Source organism: Centroberyx affinis, unplaced genomic scaffold, assembly GCF_046629955.1.
Source record: "Centroberyx affinis isolate AG114_WGS23_722 - 3 ecotype Tasmania unplaced genomic scaffold, CSIRO-AGI_Caff_v1 ptg004379l_1, whole genome shotgun sequence".
Taxonomy (NCBI): Eukaryota; Metazoa; Chordata; class Actinopteri; order Beryciformes; family Berycidae; genus Centroberyx; species Centroberyx affinis.
Window position 1 is genome coordinate 38217 of NW_027282072.1, and position 22781 is coordinate 60997.

Below are 22781 nucleotides of genomic sequence, written 5' to 3' on the forward strand. Positions count from 1 at the left end.
GTGAGAGGGAGTTGCTATGGTTACGGGAACGCTCTGTGTCTGTCGCTCTGAAACGTTCTCATGATTCCCAATAATAGAAAAGTGTGACTAACTACCCAGGGCCCCAATGCGGGGAGGGCCCTCGAAAAACCTGGAATGAAAAGTTTGTTTTTGTTTGCAATTTTTTATTTCTAAGTGTCATAACTAAATTAAAATTGGCTGAATAAATCGGTTGAGAGACTGACCTTTGTATCAAAAAAAAAAAAATAGTGGAGGCTCTCTGAGGCCCCTCTCACCCCTTACAAAAGGCGCAAAATGGTTTCGTCCGCCGCTGCACTAGGATTCATCTCTAAATGCAGCTAATCGAGCCGAGTGACTGCTGATGCTGGAACACCAATGTGCACTGTGATAGAGTCATGTCTTTCCCCAAGAAAGGGAAATCAGGGTACCAAAAAAGAAAAGAAAGAAAGGAAAGAGAAAGAAAGCAAACTGAGGGGAAACAACTGCTAACTAATTTCTTTCAAAAGAAAGGTGAGCACAACTAACACAGTTTAAGCAGTTGTTTAGATTGAAGGAAGTCAGCCAGGAATCTAGCTTGGAGCATATTTGCATTGTATAACATAAATGAATCAGTATCATAAATGAATCCGCATCATAGCTACAATGTCATATGACATTATATCTATCAACATTACCTAGCAAAGCTTAACATCATGAAACACATGGCCCTCAGTTTCAGAAACAGCCACGAGAGTGGAGCAGCGGCAGGTCCCTCATCTGTTACTGAGGACGTGAGACAAGGTGAGCTCATTAAGTGTCTACTAAAAGTTATTACAAGCAATCTGTCACGGGGAGGTGTGGTGAGGACCCAAACGCAGGACAGCGAGGCAGGTTGTGATCAAACCCCAAGACTGGGTGTTTAATTGAACAGATAGCAGGTGACACAGGGACAAGTGGCCTGGGAACAGAAGGATGGAGCAGGAAACCTCAGGCGGACGGCCTGGAGGCTGGACGGAGGCCGAGCAGGAAACCTCAGGCGGACGGCCTGGAGGCTGGACGGAGGCCGAGCAGGAAACCTCAGGCGGACGGCCTGGAGGCTGGACACGTAGGCGCAGCAGCTCTGGAGGACGGGCAGGAGGACGACCAGAGTGGCGGAACAGCTCTGGAGGACGGGCAGGAGGACGACCAGAGTGGCGGAACAGCTCTGGAGGACGGCGACGAAGGCGGGACCGCTCAGGAGGTCGGCGACGCAGCTGGAGGTCAGGGAATGCAGCCGACACCAGAAGATTCGGCTGCGGGTCGGGGCAGGCTGCGAGATCAGCTTCTGGTGTCAGGAGTACAGGACTGGAGTCCGGCAGCGGGAGTGCGGGACCGGAGGCCGGAGACAGGAAAGCAGGACCGGAAGCCGGAGACTGGAGTACGGGACCGGAGGCCGGAGACAGGAAAGCAGGACCGGAAGCCGGAGACTGGAATACAGGATCAGAGGCCGGGGACAGGAAAGCAGGACCGGAAGCCGGAGACTGGAGTGCAGGACCGGAGGCCGGAGACTGGAGTACAGGACCGGAGGCCGGAGACTGGAGTACAGGACCGGAGGCCGGCAACGGCTGGAGTGCAGGATCAGAGGCCAGAGACAGGAAAGCAGAACCGGAGGCCGGAGACTGGAGCGCAGGACCGGACGCCGGAGGCTGGAGCGCAGGACCGGACGTTGGAGGCTGGAGCGCAGGACCGGACACTGGAGGCTGGAGCGCAGGACCGGACACTGGAGGCTGGAGCGCAGGACCGGACACTGGAGGCTGGTGTCGGAGACGGCCGATGGGGAATGGCAGGGCGTCGGCAGATGCGGCCGACAACTGGGGATCTGGCTGCAGAGCAGACTGTGTCAGCTGGGAGCCCAGCAGGTGAGCCGGTGAAGCCAGGAAACCAGGGGGTTGCTGAAACACAGCCAGAGCTGACTGCAGCAGAACAGGAACAGAAATTTGCTGCACCTCTGGCTCAGCGGATTGCTGCAAGACGGGAACAGGAGACAGCTGCAGCCCAGGAACAGAAGGCTCTTGCAGCACAGGAACAGAAGGCTCTTGCAGCACAGGAACAGGAGGCCTTTGCAGCACTGGAACAGAAGGCTCTTGCAGCACAGGAACAGGAGGCTGCTGCGGCCCGACAGGAACAAGAGATTGCTGCGGCCCAACAGGAACAAGAGATTGCTGCGGCCCAACAGGAACAAGAGATTGCTGCGGCCCAACAGGAACAAGAGATTGCCGCGGCTCAGCGGGAACAGGGAGCTTCCGCGGCACAGGAAGCTGGGATTGCCGCGGCCCGACAGGAACGGGAGATTGCCGCGACCCGGCAGGAACGGGAGATTGCCGCAGTGCAGGAACAGGAGACCACCGCGGTTCGGCTACGGGGAGCTTCCGCGGCGCAGGAACAGGTGACTGCCGCAGCTCGACGGCAGGGAGCTTCCGCGGTGCAGGAACAGGTGACTGCCACAGCTCGGCGACAGGGAGCTTCCGCGGCGCAGGAAGCTGAGAGTGCTGTGACCCAGCACGAACAGGAGATTGCCATGGTGCAGGAACAGGAGACCACCGCGGCTCGGCTACGGGGAGCTTCCGCAGCGCAGGAACGGGTGACTGCCGCAGCTCGGCGACAGGAAGCTTCCGTGGCACAGGAAGCTGGGATTGCCGCGGCCCGACAGGAACGGGAGATTGCCGCAGTGCAGGAACAGGAGACCACCGCGGTTCGGCTACGGGGAGCTTCCGCGGCGCAGGAACGGGTGACTGCCGCAGCTCGACGGCAGGGAGCTTCCACGGCGCAGGAACAGGTGACTGCCGCAGCTCGGCGACAGGGAGCTTCCGCGGCGCAGGAAGCTGAGAGTGCTGTGACCCAGCACGAACAGGAGACCGCCATGGCCCGACAGGAACAGGAACTGGAGATTGCCACGGCCGGACAGGAACAGGAACAGGAGATTGCCGCGGCCCGACAGGAACAGGAGATTGCCGCGGCTCGGGAACAGGGACCGACTGGACCCCAGTAGTGGCGCTGGGTAGCGGAGACTCTGTGGCGCAGGACTGCTGAGTGAGCCAGTGGCGTCGGGAGCCACGGGGACCTCGCCGCCTCTTGGTGCCTCCACGGGTCCCTGTGAAAAAGGCAAGACGAGTCCCCTCAAAGGATGACCGCTGGGCATCAGGGCGGCTCCCCAGATGATCCTTTGTAGAAACCAGGGGTTCCGGGAAAGCCGGGTCAGGACAGGCAGGTTTTAGGCTCAAAACCCTGAGCCTAACCGACTGGAGTGCTGGCTGGTAGCTAGCAGGCCCAAAGCTAGCAGACTGGAGGCTAGCAAACTGGGACTTGGGCTGGTAGCTCGGCTGCTGCTGGAGCTTGGACTGGTAGCTAGGCTGCTGCTGCGGCCTAGGCTTGGGCTGGTAGCTCGGCTGCTGCTGGGGCTTGGGCTGGTAGCTAGGCTGCTGCTGGGGCTTGGGCTGGTAGCTAGGCTGCTGCTGGAGCTTGGACTGGTAGCTAGGCTGCTGCTGCGGCCTAGGCTTGGGCTGGTAGCTAGGCTGCTGCGGCCTAGGCTTGGGCTGGTAGCTAGGCTGCTGGCTAGCTGACAAGGCTGCTTGCCGGGCAAAATATGTGAACAGGGAGATCATCTCAATGCCAGTTGCAGAGGGAGGAGACCTGTCTGCTGGGTCCATGTTGGCTAGTTCGTACTGTTATGGGGTAGGTTTGAGAACGCTGGGAAGACAGAAGCAGGCAGGGAAAGGGGCTGAAACCCCCCGGAGCTTTCTTCCACTGCCGGGACGAGAGGGTAGGCTTGAGAGCGCTGGGGATACAGACAAACTGGCAGGGAAAGGGGCTGAAACCCCCCGGAGCTTTCTTCCACTGCCGGGACACGAGAGGGTAGGCTTGAGAGTGCTGGGGATCCAGACAAACTGGCAGGGAAAGGGGCTGAAACCCCCCGGAGCTTTCTTCCACTGCCGGGACGAGAGGGTAGGGTTGAGAGCGCAGGTCAAACAGACAAGCAGGACTCACCAGGTGAAGGCAGGCTGTGTGGTAGCTGGGTGCTGTCCGCTGGGTCCAGTCTTGGTCGGTTCATTCTGTCACGGGGAGGTGTGGTGAGGACCCAAACGCAGGACAGCGAGGCAGGTTGTGATCAAACCCCAAGACTGGGTGTTTAATTGAACAGATAGCAGCTGACACAGGAAATCCAAAAACACGAGCTCTACACAAACTGACACAAACATAACACAATACAGAACAATGAACCGACAAAGACTGACTGGGGAAACAAGACTAATATACACATGGGGTGATTACAAATGAGGTACAGGTGTGTGGGAGCAGGAGCTGGGGGAGAGAGGGAGCCACACCCACACTACACACTGACAGACAAACCAGGAGGCGGAGACACAAGGGAGGCAGGGAACACAGAAAGAAACACACAGGCAGGTCATGGCCGAACCATGACACAATCATTTGACATTGAGGTGTCGCGGTCCTCGCAGTAAAGACAGTTGAACTTGGAGCGATATTTAGCCCTTACCCTGTAAGCTAGCATGATTCATATGATACCACTGGCTGCGGGTTCAGCTTAAAAACTGAACCCGCAACGGCCTTCAAAAGAAAGTAATGTTAATGCCAGATGATCCACCATCATTTTCAGAGGGTTAAAAGTAGGCCAAGTAAACCAAGAACTGAGGAGGAGAATAATTCCAATTTTAAGATCATGGTGATCAATGAGGCAGAGTCTAATTAAAATATAACCTATGGTTCTATTTTTAACTTTTAGATTCATTTAAAACATATATATCAGCTTACCTTGTTTTTTCAATGTGTTACTGTTACTGGTGCATTCTGGTCAGATTTAATTCTTTTTTTTATAAAAACAAGATTTGATCATTTGATTTGAGTAATTGTAGGCTACAGTAGGCTATGTTGAGAAAGGAGGGTTGAAATGTGGTGAGATTTCAAACTGTGCAGACTTAAGCACATATCACAGATTATTATTACTTGTTTAAATGTGGTATGAACAGTTCATTAGTGGCTACCCTAATAACCACTACAGATTCATGTGTACAGTTGTTGGCTCAATTATTTGTAAAAAAAAAAAATTCAAAAGATCCGTGAGAGACAAAGACATAGCCCACAGAGACTGCTTATGTATAGGGCCCAGAATTTTGTGCTACACGCCTGAATGTCATTACATTTAAGTAAATTAACACTGTTTGGTAATACAACAGTGTGGTGATGCAAGTTAATTCTGGAAAAAAGGATCGTTAAGAATGAATAATTGGAAGAATGAATGACAGCTAGCTAGCCGCTAGCTAACACCCAGTGGATGTAAACGGTCACCCACTGGGTGATATGGGTCACACATAAACTAATAGCTTGTTTGTCAAATTACTGATCAAAAGAAGAACGAATTAATAATTGACAATAAATATCAATAATTGTTTTTGAAGATTATACTTTTATTATGTTCAATAAAAGTGTATTTTCCTAAATCTTGAGACACCTCATATGTAAGCTAGACAGACATTTCCCCTGCTCATTACTGTGCACAAATGTACTGTATGTACTTAGGCCTCAAGAGCCCTTCTGGTGCCAGCAGACACATAGAAACCTCCCGGCAGGGCGCGCTTTGCGAGCGCACAAAAAAAAATGTGTGCAAAACAAATATTTTCACACGTGCACAAAGTGCACGTGCTTCACCTCCGCTGCTACAACTCCATCCTAGGGGAAACACTGCCTTCTGCCAAAAACTTCAATCATTCAATCATTTTTGATTCTATCCTAAACTCATGTTTCCGTCAGTTGAGAAATATCTCCATAATGTTTTTTTGTGTCATTCCATGACCTTTGAGAGAGTTGTCTATGCTTTTGTCTCCTCCTGCCCAGACTACTGCAGTTCTCTCTACTCCACCCTCAGTAGCAAGGCCCTCTCCAGGCTGCAGCTGGTTCAAAACGCAGCAGCCAGAATATTTACTGAAACTAGGAAAAGAGATCCCATCTCTCCCATTTTGGCTTCTCTACATTGACTCCCAGTTAAATTTAGAATTGATTTTAAAATTCTCCTGTAACTTTTAAAGCCCTTATAGCCCCCACATACATTTCTGATCTTTAGAAGCTTTATATGCAGACACAGCCTCTTAGTTCTTCGACCTTAACACTGCCCTCCATCCAGTGGTGTAACATAATTGTGATTGGCCCCGGTGCAAATATTTTTTCTTGCCCCCCCCAAACACAATAACACACGCACGGACACACACACAACCACTCCAGACAATTGCAAAGCAGACAATTGCTATGCCACCATGGAGAGGCTCACCATGCAACTCCCATCCTGCAAACCAGCCTTTGGTCAGCACCACGGACAGCAGCCGAACTGCTGATCAGCTGTTCAACTGTCCGTGGTGCTGAACAAAGGCTGGCCAAAGCGCCAAATTTATCAACGCTAATCTAACAGCCTGCCCTGGACTCAAACCACCACAGCCTAATTTCTCCAACTATCAAACATCCGAAATAGCTTTAGCCAGCCTACACTAACAAATCAACACAAAGGTAGCTTACACAATATGTCGATAAGCATAGAACAAGTAGCCATCATGAAAAGCACAGCAACTCATTATAGGCCTACACAGTATGAATGAATGGATGACGGCACCTGATCACACAATCACTTGCATTTATAGAATTCATCATTCATCATCAATGGCACAGCGGCCAAATGTTATCACAGACACAGATGGGTAGATAGGTGCGCATTTTCCAACATATGAGAGATAACAATTACATTGCTATAGATTTAAATCCCTGATCCCACTCCATAACAAAGAGAAACCTGTACTCACCCATTAGAAGTTCATCCTATGGGCCTTGCGCTCAGCAAAGTCATTAAAAATACTCCTCAAGTCCAAATTCCTGGCTCTGCTGTTCTCTATTGAGAGTATAGCCAATCCGCCGAGTCTTTCTTGCTGCTCCTTAAATAAGACTTTATCAACTTGAGCTTGGAGAATGAGCGCTCTGCAGTCGCAACAGTGACAGGTATGGTGAGGTATAACGGCAATGCTGTGCAAACATCACTAAATGTTGCATCACTGTAGAAAGGTGCACTTCGGTCTGCAAACAGCCTGCAAGGCTCACAATAGGCACAGTCCAGGGAGGGCGAATAACACAGCCATGTTCGTGGGAGTTTGATACCTGCCTTGGTAGTGGTGGTGTAATAAGTGTCGGAGAAACACCTGTTTCCTTGCTTTTTGTCTCTGGGGAATGGCCCGGTAGGCCTACATGAACCTGTTGCTATAATATAACTCTTGATCTTGGCGTCAGGGGGCACAGTACCGTCATACATTCCCCTTTGTAGGACTACCGCCGGGCACAGCCGAGTCCGACCTAACCCTAAACCCTAACCCTAACCTCCTCCATCCCAAGGTCTGACTAGCTTTTACGTGATTTTATGTTCTGTAATTTTGTTATGTTTTATTTATGTTTTATTTTTATATTTTTATTACCTCCGCTAAGGAGGTTATGTTTTCGGTGCCGTTTGTTTGTTTGTTTGTTTGTCTGTTAGCAGGATTAGGGAAAAACTACTGGTCCGATTTTCATGAAACTTCATGGAAGGGTGTAGCATGGGCCAAGGAAGAACCCATTAAATTTTGGAGCGGATCCTGATCCGACTCACGAACAAGCAATAATAGCACAAACCTTGGCGGAGGTCTGCGCTCTCCGAGTGCCCTTCTAGTTTTTGTTTGGATTTTGTTTTTTTGTTCTGGTACTGCTTATTTTATTGTGTTGTATTTACTGCACTTTGTAACCCTGTTTATTATAGTTCATAAAAAGTTAATTATATGATGCGCTAAATGCTGTTATTTCTTCATAATACTTTTTGTGGTAATTATACCTTTAGTGTTGAACAAAGCAGCAGTGTTTCAATGGATGCTGCATTTATTTTCTTTTTCTTTTTATACTTTTTTACAAGACAATTTTTTGGGGGTTTATTACATACAGTACTTCAAAGTAAAGAGACAGTAAAGATTGGGAGAGGCAGGGTGATAACAGGCGACAGGTCCTGGGCCGCATGCGCCCCAGACCACTGAGCCACCAGGACTCCCCCTGTATTTATTTTCTGACATTAAGCCATCAAATGTTTGAAGAAAAAGAGTAAAGAGTTTACCTTGATATTACATTCAAAAATTGACAGGAATAATAAAATGCAAAATCATCTATTCTTGATGTCGTAAGAATTAAGTTACTGTTGTTAACATGGCATAATTGTTAAGCAGCAATATTGTCTGAAGAGGCATATAAATGTTTAAAATTTTGTAGGTTTAATTTTTAAGATTTCTTTTGGCATACCTACTGTATTCATTCTTTGTTATATTGTCACTTATTGTATAATTTAATTTATGTATGTAGGCTACATCTCTTGAGGGGAGAGCTAGATGCTATCTCTTGGACTCTACATACAGATACTGTGTACAGTACAGGGAAAATGCAGATATAAATATATGAGATAAAGTGTAAATCTTTATTGTGCCAACTTTGATCATTAGTAACATGTCAATACTTAAGCACTCCAAACATTAAGTCAAAGGAGTTTTGAGTTTACAAAATCACCTTGAAATATTTTGCCAGAAATTATAATCCCGAAAGCTGCCCGGAACCAGCTGTAAAAGAATGCATAAACAAATGGATTGATCATTGAATTTGACCACCCAAGCCAACTAAGTGTTTCAATCACAGGAATTGGTATTGAGTAATTACTCAGAGGCTGAACGGTGATTCAAAGAAAGAAAGGAGTCCAGCAGATCAGAAAAACTCCCATAACGATAGCCAGAGTTTTTGTGGCCTTTCTCTCCATCTTACTGACAGATGCTCCAGACTTTATGCTCGGACAGTTTGTGTTCTGGATGCTACGTGCCTGTCTCTGTGCCACCAGAAAAACCTTTAGGTAGATACTGAGCATTACAACCGTTGGGAGGTAGAATGAGAAAATACATCCCATAATGGCTGAAATTGGGATATGTGAAAAATAACACCTTCCTTCACATTCTCCTTCCTTGAATCCCATAATTACGATGCCAAGTCCAACTAGGGCAGAAATACCCCAGGTCACCAGGATCATGATTCCAGCAACATGAAAGGAGATTATGACAAGAAGGTTTCCACATGTTGTAAGAACAGATAATGAGCCAAAGAAAACATATAATAACACACGTATTGTTGAAGGGGCGATTACCATTATGCATGATAAGTTGTCCGATTCATAACAGACATGTGTGTCCTTAACAGTCTCATTGAAAATGAATTCATGTTCCATGCTTCCTGGTTCCTGTTATTCTGCTTAAGAATTCAGTTTTCCATAAATTATCATTAATACTGAAATAACTGCATTCATATATTCACATATAATATTTCTTTCAGCAAGAATATTCAATCCCAACAATATCTGTTTCCTGGGGGGAAAGAATATTTTCAGTATATTTTAGTGCTCAATAAAGTTTCATACCATGCCTTACTTAACCCCTCTAAATGGTTCATGCATCTATGTTGATGTGATTCCTTGCTCTCTGTTCCACTGAGCAGTACCTTTGGACTTGACTTTCATATTTATCAATCCCGAGCTTATTACCATAATAAAAACTTTGGTTGACCAATCAGATGTGGGAAACTATGCATCCTGTTTACATGAGATGCCATAACAAATATGTCTCTGTGTGTGTAGGTGTGTGTGTGTGTGTGTGTGTGAACATGCAATTTCAAATGATCTTTTAAAACAAATAATTTAAATTTACTAACAAACTTATGAAGCAAATATGTTTTGAACCTAAATATTTTGAAACCAAATATGTTTTGAACATAAGACTTTCCCCTTGGCCATGGAGCAAAAAGGCCCATGGCCCTATGTTGGAGCCATTTCAGTTTTGTAATGTAAATTGTTTATTTATTATGGACATTTGTTTTGCTATTTTGGATTGTTTACATATATTTATGTTATACATGTTTACTTCAGTCTATAGCAGGGGTGTCAACCTTAAGGGCCATGCAGAGATGAAATCAAGGGCCAGACATTATTTAATAATTATCATTTTGTGATTGTTGAAAAGAAAGAACATCATTGAAAGAAATATGCTCAGGTAGGCCTATATTTTTTCCATGTGTGACAGGTAGAGAGCATAGATATTCCTGTTTATTTGTATGACACGCCCACAGACCTTGAATGGATAGAACGGTCTTTCCACTGTTTGCTGTGGTAATTTGGCTGGTACACCATAAAATGGCGACTATGGAATTTTAAGGGTTAGTTGGTGACAACGCAAGTCTGGGAATTAAGACAGTAAAGTGGAAAGCTGACATTAGCGACAAGGTTAACGTAGCATTATCAAAGATTGTGCTTCTCTCGCTCAAAATCAGCATATTAGCAAACCTAGCTGGTAAGCATTATCAACTTAATTTAATATAGCCCCTCAAATGCTATAAACTAACATATCTTAGCCTACCTTTATTGGAGAAGAAAATTTAGCATTTGCTAACTTCAGGCAGCTAACGGACATCGGCTGAAACAGATCAACTATACTCACTTCCACTACCTGTGCACAGATGTCAACACTTTTGACCGACTTAAAAGACAGCAGCAATGCCAATTTTCCACTGCTTTGGTCCTTGCTGCAAACTCGCCTCAGCGACTTGCCGTAAGTCAGTTCATAAGGAAGCTAGCCCAACAGTACACATAAAAATGGCCGCCACTCCAACCATCCAGGAAAGTTGATTTGAAAGGGAAAGACCGTTCTATCCATTCAAGTTCTGTGGACACGCCCCTCTACATAAGGGGTAACCAGTGAAGACTATGGACTAATTATTAGCTAATGGGTAGCATCAGGCACACACCTGTGTTTCAGTATCTCCCTTTATCATAGGCAGTATACAAGACTTGAGATGAGTGCACAGCGATCTGGTTTGTGGTTGTGCTTCTGTGCTTTGTTCTCCTGTGCTTGTAGCCTAAGATAAGCCTATACATTAGAGAAGTGGTGCAAATGACATTGAATTGGTTTCAAACTATTTCACAGTAGTTCACTAGTTTATTCTAGGTTGATCAGTCTGGATCATTGTGGTTCCCCATCAGATAGGGGCTGTGAATAGGAACTAAGGTAATCCTTGCTTCTATTTTAGTCTTGTTTTAGTCTTAACAACCCACAAGTTTATTCCATGGCAAACAGTGGTGAGGAAGCCAAGTCAAAGACAGATCATAAAGGGACACGTAGCCTACGGGTACGTTTTACAAGCAAAGTAAACCTACTCAGATTTGAAGTACAGATACACAGCGGTGGAATACAACAAACCACGTAACATTCAATCATAGTAAATGATTGAATGTGGATGACATTTGAACAATTGGAATTACATTCACATCATAAAAAAGCAATGCATGTATCAAACAGATACATGACTTACAAACCTGTCTCTTATCTATCTTCTTGACATACAAAAATAACTACAGTATTCCAAAGCTAATTACAAATTCAATAGCATGGCCTAAATGCAAAGCAAGGATGAAAAAAATTCAAACAAGCAATTAACAGGCCCTATGCATAGGCTACAAATAATCACAAATCGCAAACCATTGCCGACTACTTGACTACTAACAAATGCAAAATTTGTCATGGTCCCAGTCTAGCCCTTGTGTTTTCCTTGTGTTTCCCTTTCCCTGTGTTCCCAGTGCTCCCCTGTCTGTCTCTCTCTCTCTCTTGTTTGTGTGTGGGTGTGGTCTCCCTTCCCTTTGTCTTATTCCACTCAAACCAACCACCAATAAACCTTTTTCCTTTTCCATCCACCTATTGTCCGTGTCTGCATTTGGGTCCAAGAAAGCCAACCCTAACAGAACCCTAACAGGACCCAGCAGACACTGACACTCTCCGCGACGTGATTGAGACTTTGCGGTCATTTACCTCCAGGGCTCCCCAGCGCACTCAAGCCCCAACCTTCTCATGTCCTGGCAGTGGAAGAAAGCTCCGGGGGGGGGGGTTTCAGCCCCTTTCCCTGCCTGCTCGTCTGTCTCTCCTGCGTTCTCAATCCCCAGCGCACTCAAGCCCCAACCCTCTCCTGTCCCGGCAGTGGAAGAAAGCTCCAGGGGGTTTCAGACCCTTTCCCTGCCAGCGTACTTTGCCCGTTTAGCAGCCTTGTGTGCTGGGCCTGTTAGTCACCAGCCAGCCTCTTTGTCAGCCAGCTTTGGGCCTGCTAGTCACCAGCCTGCCTCCCAGTCTGCTAGTCTTGGGCCTCCTAGCCTTCAGCCTGCCTCCCAGTTTGCTAGCTTTGAGCCTGCTAGCCACCAGCCTGTCTCCCAGTCTGCTAGCCTTCGACCTGCTAGTCTTCAGCCTGCACCTTGGACTGCTCGCTACCAGCCTGCACTCCAGTCGGTTAGACTCGGGTTCTTGAGCCTACAGCCCTCCTGCCCTGAGCCGGTTAGCCCGCTCCCTGCCTGTCTTGTTCCCGCCTGTCCTGGCCCGGCATTTCCTGAACCCCAGGAGTCTACTGTGGAGCAGCTGAGGAGCCACCATGATGTCCAGTGGTCACCCTATGAAGGGACCCGCCTAGCCATTTCCACAGGGAACCATGAAGTCTCCAAAAGGAGGCGAGGTCCCCATGGCTCCCGACGCCATTGGCTTTCTCAACAGCCCAGCACCTCAGAGTATCCGTTCCCCAGCGCCTCAGAGTCTCCATTCCCCAGCGCCTCAGAGTCTCCGTTCCCCAGCACCTCAGAGTCTTCGCTCCCCAGTGCCTCAGAGTCTCCGCTGCCCAGTGTCACAGAATCTTTGCTCCCTAGTGCCTCAGAGTCTCCACTGCCCAGCATCACAGAGTGTCTGCTGCCCAGCACCAGTGCTGAGTTCCAGTCTGTTCCGCAATCCCCTGTTCTTCCTGAGCTGCGGCAGTCCTCTGTTTCTGTGCCGTGAGAGCTCCCTGTCCCTGAGCTGTGGCGGTCTCCTGTTCCTGCACCGCGAAAGCTCCCTGTCCCTGAGCTGCAGTGGTCTCCTGTTCCTGCACCGCGTAAGCTCCCTGTCCCTGCTGAGCTGCAGCAATACCCTGTCCCTGCTGAGCTGCAGCAATCTCCTGGCCCTGCTGAGCTGCAGCAACCTCCTGTCCCTGCCGAGCTGCAGCAACCTCCTGTCCCTGCTGAGCTGCAGCAATCTCCTGTTCCGGCTAAGCTGCAGCAGTCTCCTGTTCCTGCTGAGCTGCAGCAGTCTCCTGTTCCTGCTTAGCTGGAACAGTCTCCTGTTCCTGCTGAGCTGCAGCTGTCTTCTGTTCCTGAGCTGCAAAAGCCTTCTGTTCCTGAGCTGCAGCAGTCTCCTTTGGCTGTGTTTCAGCAACCCCCTGTTTCCCTGGCCTCACCGGCTCACCTGCCAGTCTCCCAGCTGACACAGCCTGCTCTGCAGCCAGGTCCCGCATTCCAGTGTCCGTCCTCCGGTCCTGTACTCCAGTCTCTGTCCTCCGGACCTGCATTCCAGTCTCCGGCCTCCGGTCCAGCACTCCGGCCTCCGGTCCTGCATTTCAATCTCCGGTCTACACCAGTGACTCCAGTAATGCCAGTACAGGTCCTGCTCTCCTGCCGCTGGCCTCCGGTCCTGCACTCCTGCCGCCGGTCTCCGGTCCTGCATTCAAGTCTCCGGTCTACACCAGTGACTCCAGTGTCTCCGGTGACTCCAGTAACACCAGTGCTGGTCCTGCTCTCCAGCCGCTGGCCTCCGGTCCTGCACTCCCGTGGCCGGACTCCGGTCCGAAACTTCAGACGCCGGTTGCTTATCCAGCAGCCTGCCCCGAACTGCAGCCGGATCTTCTGGTGTCGGCTGCATTCCCTGACCTCCAGCTGCGTCACCAACCTCCTGAGTGGCCCAGCCTTCGTCGCTGACCTCCAGAGCGGCCCAGCCTACGTCGCCGACCTCCAGAATGGCCCAGCCTACGTCGTCGACCTCCAGAGCGGCCCAGCCTACGGTGCCGGCCTCCAGGGAGATCCCGCGTCATCCTCCTGCCCGTCCGGTCATCCTCCTGCCCGTCCTCCAGAGCTGCTCGGCCATTCTGGTCGTCCTCCTGCCCGTCCTCCAGAGCTGCTTCGCCACTCTGCTGCCTGAGGTTTCCTGCTCGGCCTCTGTCCTGCCTCCAGGCCATCCGCCTGAGGCTTCCTGCTCGGCCTCCGTCCTGCCTCCAGGCCGTCCGCCTGAGGTTTCCCGCTCCGCCCCTGTCCAGCCCCTGGGCCATTTGCCTCAGAGTCCCTCCTCCTGGCCCCCTCCACCCACCCTGCTCTGTGTTCCTGATCGGCTTGATGGGACGTCAGGAGCCGTCCCTTGAGGGGGGGGTACTGTCATGGTCCCAGTCTAGCCCTTGTGTTTTCCTTGTGTTTCCCTTTCCCTGTGTTCCCAGTGCTCCCTGTCTGTCTCTCTCTGTCTTGTTTGTGTGTGGGCGTGGTCTCCCTTCCCTGTTCTCCTGGCTCCCAGCTCAGCTCATTCTGCACACCAGTCTGCTCACCTGCCTCTCATCATTTCATCAGCCCACAGTATGAATAATAAATAAATAATAAACCTTTTTCCTTTTCCATCCACCTATTGTCCGTGTCTGCATTTGGGTCCAAGAAAGCCAACCCTAACAAAATTAGGGACATTCCAAGGAAGTTTTTTGAAGCTATTCATTCAAAGTCTCGGCAGGCCTTGTTCATGGTGTTGATTGTGTGTATGTATGTAGACAGCAGGTAATGGCACAATTTCAGTAGGCCTGACTATAATATAAAACAAAAAGTTATATTCAGGCAAACAAGGCACAATACAGGTAAATTTAAGGAATGACACAGCATGTTAATCAATAGCCACAGCAGGCCATTTTGCCATCATTAAAACAACACAGAGAAAGAGAGAGAGATAGAGGGTTTTGCATTTGACTCACCCTATTTGAAGAGGAAGGCCATTCTGTCTTTCATTGGCAAAATGCTCAATAACCATCCACAACAGAGGACTCCTCTCCTTCCCACTTGATCCTCAAGTAAGATTTTATCCTTTTTAAACAGGAAAAGGAAATATAAATGTTGTGTGCGCACAAAAGGGTTGCGTACACCAGTTTTTGCTGCCAACTTTAGACCATGCCTACGCACATTTTTCTGGTTTTGTCAGTTGGCAACGCAACTGCATCCACTTTTCTTCAGCGCTACTGAGAGATGAAAACAACATTGCCAAGGATGGCGTCGCCTGACCCGTCGCAATACTGCCTGACCTGCCCCAACATGATCGCAAGTATGGAGCAAATGGTGAAATGTTAAGTTTCACTTCTGTTTTCACACCAGGAGACTCTGGTTGATTAGAGGTTGTTCTGAGAACAGGTAGTACAGGCGGCAACAAAGCTCTGGACATCTTCCTTCCTGGTGGGCCACCAGAATCGCTGGCGAAGGAAGGTGAGAGTATGGCAAGCCCCAGGATGACAGGTCAGCCGAGATGACCCACACGATGCTACCAGCGTTCCCCAGAAATCGAGCTCTGGTTTGATGACAGTGAGGCGGAGTGTGGCGGTGGCTCACCCGGGCCCTGCCCCTCTGGCCCTGTCATGGGCTCTCTGCTGCCAGCCTGCCCCCTGGACATGGAGGAGGAACCAATGCTGCAGGGAGGCAGCGAAGTTGACCTGAAATTGGCATCCACCTGCCACCTCACGACTCTGCCTTGCTCTGTCATCTCTGCACAAGAGATAGACATGAGCAGCGGATTAGCTGTCAAGGGAGTGCATGCAATCATGTTATGTTAATAACAATACATTTACTCCTTCACTAAAGAGAAAATTCCTGTCCTCTCAGGGCCCACACTCCACCGGCTAGTTAGGCTTGAATGTTGAGTGCAGTGAGCTCTCCCATCAAAATTCAGTATAAAAGCCATAATCTAACCGTAATATACTATTGTCCACATATGCTGTGTGCACAGTTTTGGAGATTGGATCAGTTTTGTAGGAGAAATAGAGAAAAGGTTTCACATAAAATTCAAAATGTTTCACTGTCAGTGAACAGGGTTGTTCAGTCTTGCTTCATTCGGTTAAGAAATATTACCTTATTTTTTGTATCTTTTGCTGCCCTGAAGAAAGTTATCCCTGTTTTTATTTTGTCTCGTTTAGAATAGTGTAACTCTCTTCTAGTTCACAAATCCCTTTGCGGTCTGCAGCCAGTGCAAAATCTTGCATGAAGGCTCTGAACCAAAACTATGGGATCACTTCACCATGATTCTAGCACGCCTAATTCCCTATGAGCCAGTTTTCAGCCTGAGATCCTCAGGCAGGGCTTTCCTAATTCTTCAGAAGTTTAGGTCAAAGATTAAATATGAAATTTATTAAGACTAAAGATGAACAGACCACCACGGCCCCAGGCTTTGGAGTGCCCTGCCTGAGGAGCTTAGGCTGGGCACAGTTTAGGCTGCTTTAGAATCAGTATTGAGATTTTACTGATAACTTTTAAAGCACTATGGGGCTTGGTGCCGAGCTACATTGCTGACCTCTTAACCCTCGATGAGCTGACACACAGCCTTAGATCCTCAGGCCTGGGCCCTCTTGGCTGTGACTAGGCTTTTGCTGTTAGGGCCCTTAGACTCTGGAATGCCCTGCCTGAGATCCAGCTAGCTTTTTAAAGTCTTTTAAAACAAAGTCTAAAGTCTTTTGATACACTAAAAATGTATATTTATCAGAATGACTTTTTTATAATCACTCTACTCTCTTGTATTTGTATTTAATTTATCTATTTATTTATTTTAATGCTTTATCTGGCATTTTATCCAATGGAGTTGGTGTGACTATGGTTTTATGTTTTATCTTCACATTGCTTTTATCGCCTTTTGTTTTCATCTGCTTGTGTGAAGCACTTTGTAACATTTGTTTAGAAAAGTGCTATATAAATAAAGTATTATTATTATTATTAAATAAGTTAAAGCAAGTTTTGCTATAATTTCTTTCTACTCTGTTGTTTGTTTTATGTGTATGTAACCTTGTTGTAATTCATGCCTAGCATTTTATTGGCTTTACCTTACTAACTTTATTACTGTTTCAGTGTTAACTAAAAACATCTTGTAACACTGCTTTGAAACAGAAAGTGCTGCATAAGTCTTGTTATGTATTTTAATTATATTTTCATAAAAAGTTAATTATAAGATGCACCATATGATGTAATAATTTTTGTAGTAATTATACCTTTAGTGTCTAACAAAGCAGGTTTTCACTATCATTAAACCAAATATTCCATGATTTTTTTTTTTTTTTTACATCCTCTGTGTTTCAATAGATGCTGTATTTATTTTCTGACAAGAGGAGTAACCGGTTGTATGTTGCCTTTATATTACATTCAGATAATGACAGGAATAATAAAATGGGGGGCTTTGTCAGAGAAAAGAACAAAAGAAAAGAACCCTTAACAATACATACGCATGGTACTATCCTCTGCAACCATGTTATTTCACAGTATCCTTTTCTAAGGAAATTACTCTCTTTTAGTGCAAATGGAAATACTGTAGCTTTATAACTTCTAGCCCTCAAAATATTTTTCGAATCACACTGGACATGGCTGACATGAACTTGTCACGTCAGATCAGACCAATCACAATCTAAGGAGTGGGCCACTCTCATCCCCCCCAACCGCATCGGCCAAGCTTTTGGTGTGGCATTTTGTTGGGGAAACAGGGGTGTGTCAGTAGCAGTGTGTGTGTGTGTGTGTGTGTGTGTGTGAGTGAGGGTGAAGCACAGAGAGCAGAAGTCATGTTAACAGCCTGAGCTGCAGCAAGATCAGCCTCCATCATAATTAAGTTTTACGCCCCGCATAAACAAGCTGACAAAGACAGCATTCTTGCATCTCAGAAATATTGCCAGGGTACGGGCATTCCTGACCCAGCAAGATGCTGAAAAACGTGTCCATGCCTTCATATCAAGCAGACTATTGCAAAGCGCTTTTTACTGGACTTCCAAAACAGTCACTTGACAGATTACAGTTAATCCTGAACTCTGCTGCTAGGCTCTTAACTAAAACAAAGAAGAGAGAGCTCATAACTCCAGTTCTAGCTACACTACACTGGCTCCTTAACTCCATGGCCCCTAGCTTTTAGATTTGATTTTAAAGTCCTTTTACTTGTTTACAAAGCCCTTAACGGCTTAGGCCCGGCCTATATTGCAGATTCTTTACTGCTTTACGTGCCCGCACGAGCCCTCAGGTCCTCAAATGCTGGCTGGCTGACCTCTCATAACCGCAGTCATAAAAAGATTGGGGATACAGCTTTCTTCAATTATGCCCCCAAACTGTGGAATGCTCTACCAACAGATATCAAACAGGCAATTTCATCTTTTTAACTTAGCTTTTAATTAACATTGCCTTTTATTGTTTGCTTGTCACTTTACAAGTAAGTTCACGCAGGAGGAGACATGTAAATGTGGCCCTGAGCAAGTTGACTAAGGAGGATTTTTTTTTTTTTTTTTTTTTTTTAAATGCTGTTGTCATTGGCATAGAAGGTCATTCCTGTGCTGGACTATTTTTGTTTTTGAAATTTAATGTAATTTTTAATGTAACATTATGTAATGGTTTTAACCCTTTTTGTTGTTTAATCAACTGTCACGTGTGAGGAGGGGGGCTGGACCCAAACGCAAGACCGGCTAGCAGAACAAAAGACAAAACAGAACCAAACCTGGGTGGTGACACAGCAAGGAGGAAACACAGGGTAACAAGGAACGAGGCAGGTAACAGGCATGACAACAGAACACATAACAGAACACAACGAACTGGCAAGGACTACAAGGAACAAAGACAAGATATACATACAGACTGATTACACACATGAGGGACAGCTGGCTGGCAGGGGAAAGTCCGGGAGGTGATTGGTGGAAAGCAGGCTGGTGAAGGGGGAACAAGGAAACAGGGCTAATGGGCTGACGGAAGACAGGTGTGGTGGAAGCAGGAGGGGGGAACAGGTGAAGAGGGGAAGTCCGAGGACCTCTGGAGGCTGGCAGGAGGATGGCAGGACTGGGGAGTGAAGGGAGAGACAGACCAGGACCAGGGGCAGAACACGCAGACAGGGACAGACCAGGAGGCGGAGACACAAGGGCAGGCAGGAAGCATGACATCAACTTATTTTATGTAAAGCACTCATGAGTTGCAGTCTATGTATGAATGGTGCTATATAAATAAATAAACTTTAATACAAACTGTTGACCAATCAGATGTGGGAAATTATCCGTCCTGTTTGCATGAGATTCCATAACAACAAAAATATGATGAGTAATGATGCACTAACTGTGTGTGTGTGTGTGTGCCCGCAAGCGTGTGCATGTTTAAAATAATCTCCAAAACCCGTAACCAATTTCAAAAGACCTTTAAAATGAATCATTAAAACTTACTAACAAACTTATAAGGCAAATATTTTTTTAACCTAAATTGTACAAGCAAGGCTAATATAAGCTGTAGCTAGATGTAATAAGGGCATAATGTTCACTTTCTCCTGGGCCATGGAGGCCCCTGGCCCTAGAAAATACACCCTGAAAAATGCTTAGCAGGTTACTTATTTTGTCCTATCAACATCGTTGACAGTCCCTGACTTTGCCTGAATGCTACTGTGGAAATTTCATTATATGTTTTTCCATTTTACTGCTGGACTCTACAACTCTACATACAATAAAGGAGTACTTAATCCAACTCATGGATCGCTGGTCATCCCAGGCCTACCATTTTTATATTCTGTGCACCACTCAGTCAATTCTGTTTGCGTAGGAAGGCTTTGGGTGTCTGTCCTGCCCAGGAGCTATGGCAGATCTTTAACCAACGTCATCACACTCCGTCAAGATACTGCAACTTGACCATCTTAATCATATTTGGTGTCACTAAACATCCTAAAATTACATTCAGTTGATTGTGTGGTCCTTGCTCATGGATTATTCAAATGGTTTAACAACAATAACAACAATTTGTGACAGAGATAGATGTCAGGCTGTTGCAGCAGTTGTTGCTGACATCAAATAGTACACACAGCAGACAGGAGGCTGCTGTTTAAGTACACAACAGGAATGGAGACAACTATGTTACTTGGCTCTAAGGCATTAACAGTACTCCATGTTGTTTGATGAAGTCTGAGATTTCTCAGGTGACACACTGGGTTGGTAAACATCATTTTGAAAATGCAGAAACACAGTGGTGAGATGTATCATTCCCAGTCCCCCAAGTTTTGTTAAAACTTAATCAGGGTGCCTGAATGAACAAATAAACAACCAAATAAACAAATGGACGAAGACCGTAGTCCAATAAATATTACAGAACAACATAAAAAATAACAGAATATGAATGAATAGATCATAATTTACATTTTTAAGTGTTGTAGGGGCATGTTGACCTACATGTTAAAGAAGCTGAGGCAAAGCTGGCCAGTTGCTAGTTTGATTCCTATTATAATAATAATACAATACCTAATATTAGATAATATAATAACCTTCCCTCCAGTGGGACACCTGTTCAAATTTCATTATTACCAAACTCCCCTCCCACCTCCATTTCCACTATAATTTCTGCAAATTCTGTAGCCTATTAAACTTCTAATCACTTTCTCACACAGTAACTTTCCTTAACTGTCTCATGCAATAATGTGTTGCATTTCAACAGCCTTCAATTAGAGGTGTGAATGGATGATGTAGTGTTTTGGTCCCTGAGCTGCCTTTGACACACACACGCACACACGCACGCAGGCACACAGGCACACACACACACACGCACACACGCACACACACACACACACACACACACACACACACACACACACACACACGTGTGGCTTTATGTCCCTCTGCACCTCCTCTGTAGCTCTCTCAGCAGCACAGTACAACAAACGTCTGATTATGGGAACTAAAGGCCCTGAAACTTAAATCAAAGTGAACTTATGTGACTGCTACATTTGACATTGAGATACTCTTGGAAAAAATAGGTTAATTTAACATATCTGAGCATTATCTAATCATTGTTTATTGTAGTTTACTGTAACACGAAGTGACAAGTAACTTTGTGTGGCTTCTAATGTTATTCTTGTCTGGCATTGGACCAACATTGATTAATTACAGCAATGCTGGTCTTAGCACTTGACCATCTTTGATTCAGTCAAGATATGGAGTTTTTATTTAAGTTGTATTATATTGTAAAGACACTTACCCGCAAGCGACCGCATATGACATACATGTACATACAGTCTATAGTGTGTACATCATGTGTACATCAAGGCCCCACAGTGTAAAATTAACCTGTACTGGTCAGGAACCACCTAAAGTCACACTGCAGTGTGTAACAAAACAGCACAATTATAAAAGGCCCTATATAGTATAAGACCAGCACAACAGAGGCTGACACATATCCAGTCAGTAAAAAGTATAAACCACAACCAAGTAAACCCCATGCTGCTGAATGTTAATGTTAATCCCAGTATATCACAAGCACAAATGTACGTCATATATATGTACATGTATGTCATATGCGGTTGCTTGCAGGTAGGTCTACCATATAATACAACTTGAATAAAAACGCCATCTTGACTGAATCAAAGATGGTCAAGTGTTAAGACCAGCATTAGCAGCCACATGAAGTCACTTTTGTGGTAAATTACAATAAACAATGATTAGATAATGCTCAGATATGTTAAATTAACCTATTTTTTCCCAAGAGTATCTCAATGTCAAATGTAGCAGTCACATAAGTTCACTTTGATTGAAATTTCAGGGCCTTTAGTTCCCATAATCAGAAGTTTGTTGTACTGTGCTGCTGAGAGTGCTACAGAGGAGGTGCAGAGGGACATAAAGCCACTTGTGCGTGTGTGTGTGTGTGCGTGTGTGTGTGTGTGTGTGTGTGTGTGTGTGTGTGTGTGTGTGTGTGTGTGTGTGTGTGTATGTCAAAGGGAGCTCAGGGGCCAAAAAACCACAACATCCATTCACACCTCTAATTAAAGGCTGTTGAAATGCAAAAAAATATTGCATAAGACAGTAAAAGAAAGTTACTGTATGAGAAAATGGATAGAAGTTTAATAGGCTACAGAATTTGCTGAAATTATAGTGAAGTGGAGGTGGGGGGGAAGTTGGGTAATAATGAAATTTGAACTTCCTCCTTGGCAATATACCAAAACCTGTGAGGTTCAATAGAATGTTTGAGACAAAGTATAAACTTCTCTGTCATCCAGAAGTCACTTCGTAACCCGCAAAGTATTGTCCGCACCCCTTCTCTCTCACAGGCTTTGGTATATTACCGAGGAACCTTTACTCTGAAGGGTTGGGGTCATCAGTGTGGTACCATTAGCTGTAACTCCTAGCTCCCAAAAGCTGTTTCTTGTGAGGCGTTTATACTATATAGAGCCTTTTATAATTGTGCTGCATTGTTACATACTGCAGAGTGACTTTATGTGGTTCCTGACGAGTATAGGTTAATTCTACACTGTGGGGCCTTAATGTACACATGGCCCATTGTTGCTGAGTACAGGTGACTTCAAGTAATACTATAGGCTTTAATATTGTTTCCTTGTCTTGTGCAAGCGGCCAAATCCACGGGTGAACTTTGAAGCCAATGTGGAAGTGCTGGCAGGTGACAATTCCTCTAACGTCCGCTAGAGGCTGGCTCCAAAAAGACTCGCAAAAACTGTGAAGTCAATACATTTTTTCAACAACAGGTTAATTTAGGACAATTATTATTATGGTGCCAAGCTCGTCATGTTTTTAAATATTCAAATTTACCTGCCGGGCCCAGATCAAGTAGTGGCGTACTTCTGTACTTCTGGTTACATGACACAAGCTACATCAATCAATCAATC

The 22781-nt window shown here is 46.2% G+C and overlaps 1 protein-coding gene and 1 pseudogene across 1 annotated transcript; one reads left to right on the forward strand and one right to left on the reverse strand.

The window, feature by feature from the left end:
- Positions 1-692: 692 nt before the first annotated feature.
- LOC139664832 (uncharacterized abhydrolase domain-containing protein DDB_G0269086-like) lies at positions 693-3007 on the forward strand. The gene is made up of 2 exons (XM_071543808.1): positions 693-780; positions 1140-3007. The coding sequence occupies exons 1-2, from the start codon at positions 693-695 to the stop codon at positions 3005-3007; spliced, it is 1956 nt and encodes a 651-aa protein (XP_071399909.1).
- A 5550-nt stretch (positions 3008-8557) lies between these two features.
- Positions 8558-9211, reverse strand: LOC139664834 (trace amine-associated receptor 1-like; annotated as a pseudogene).
- Between the last annotated feature and the right edge of the window lie 13570 nt (positions 9212-22781).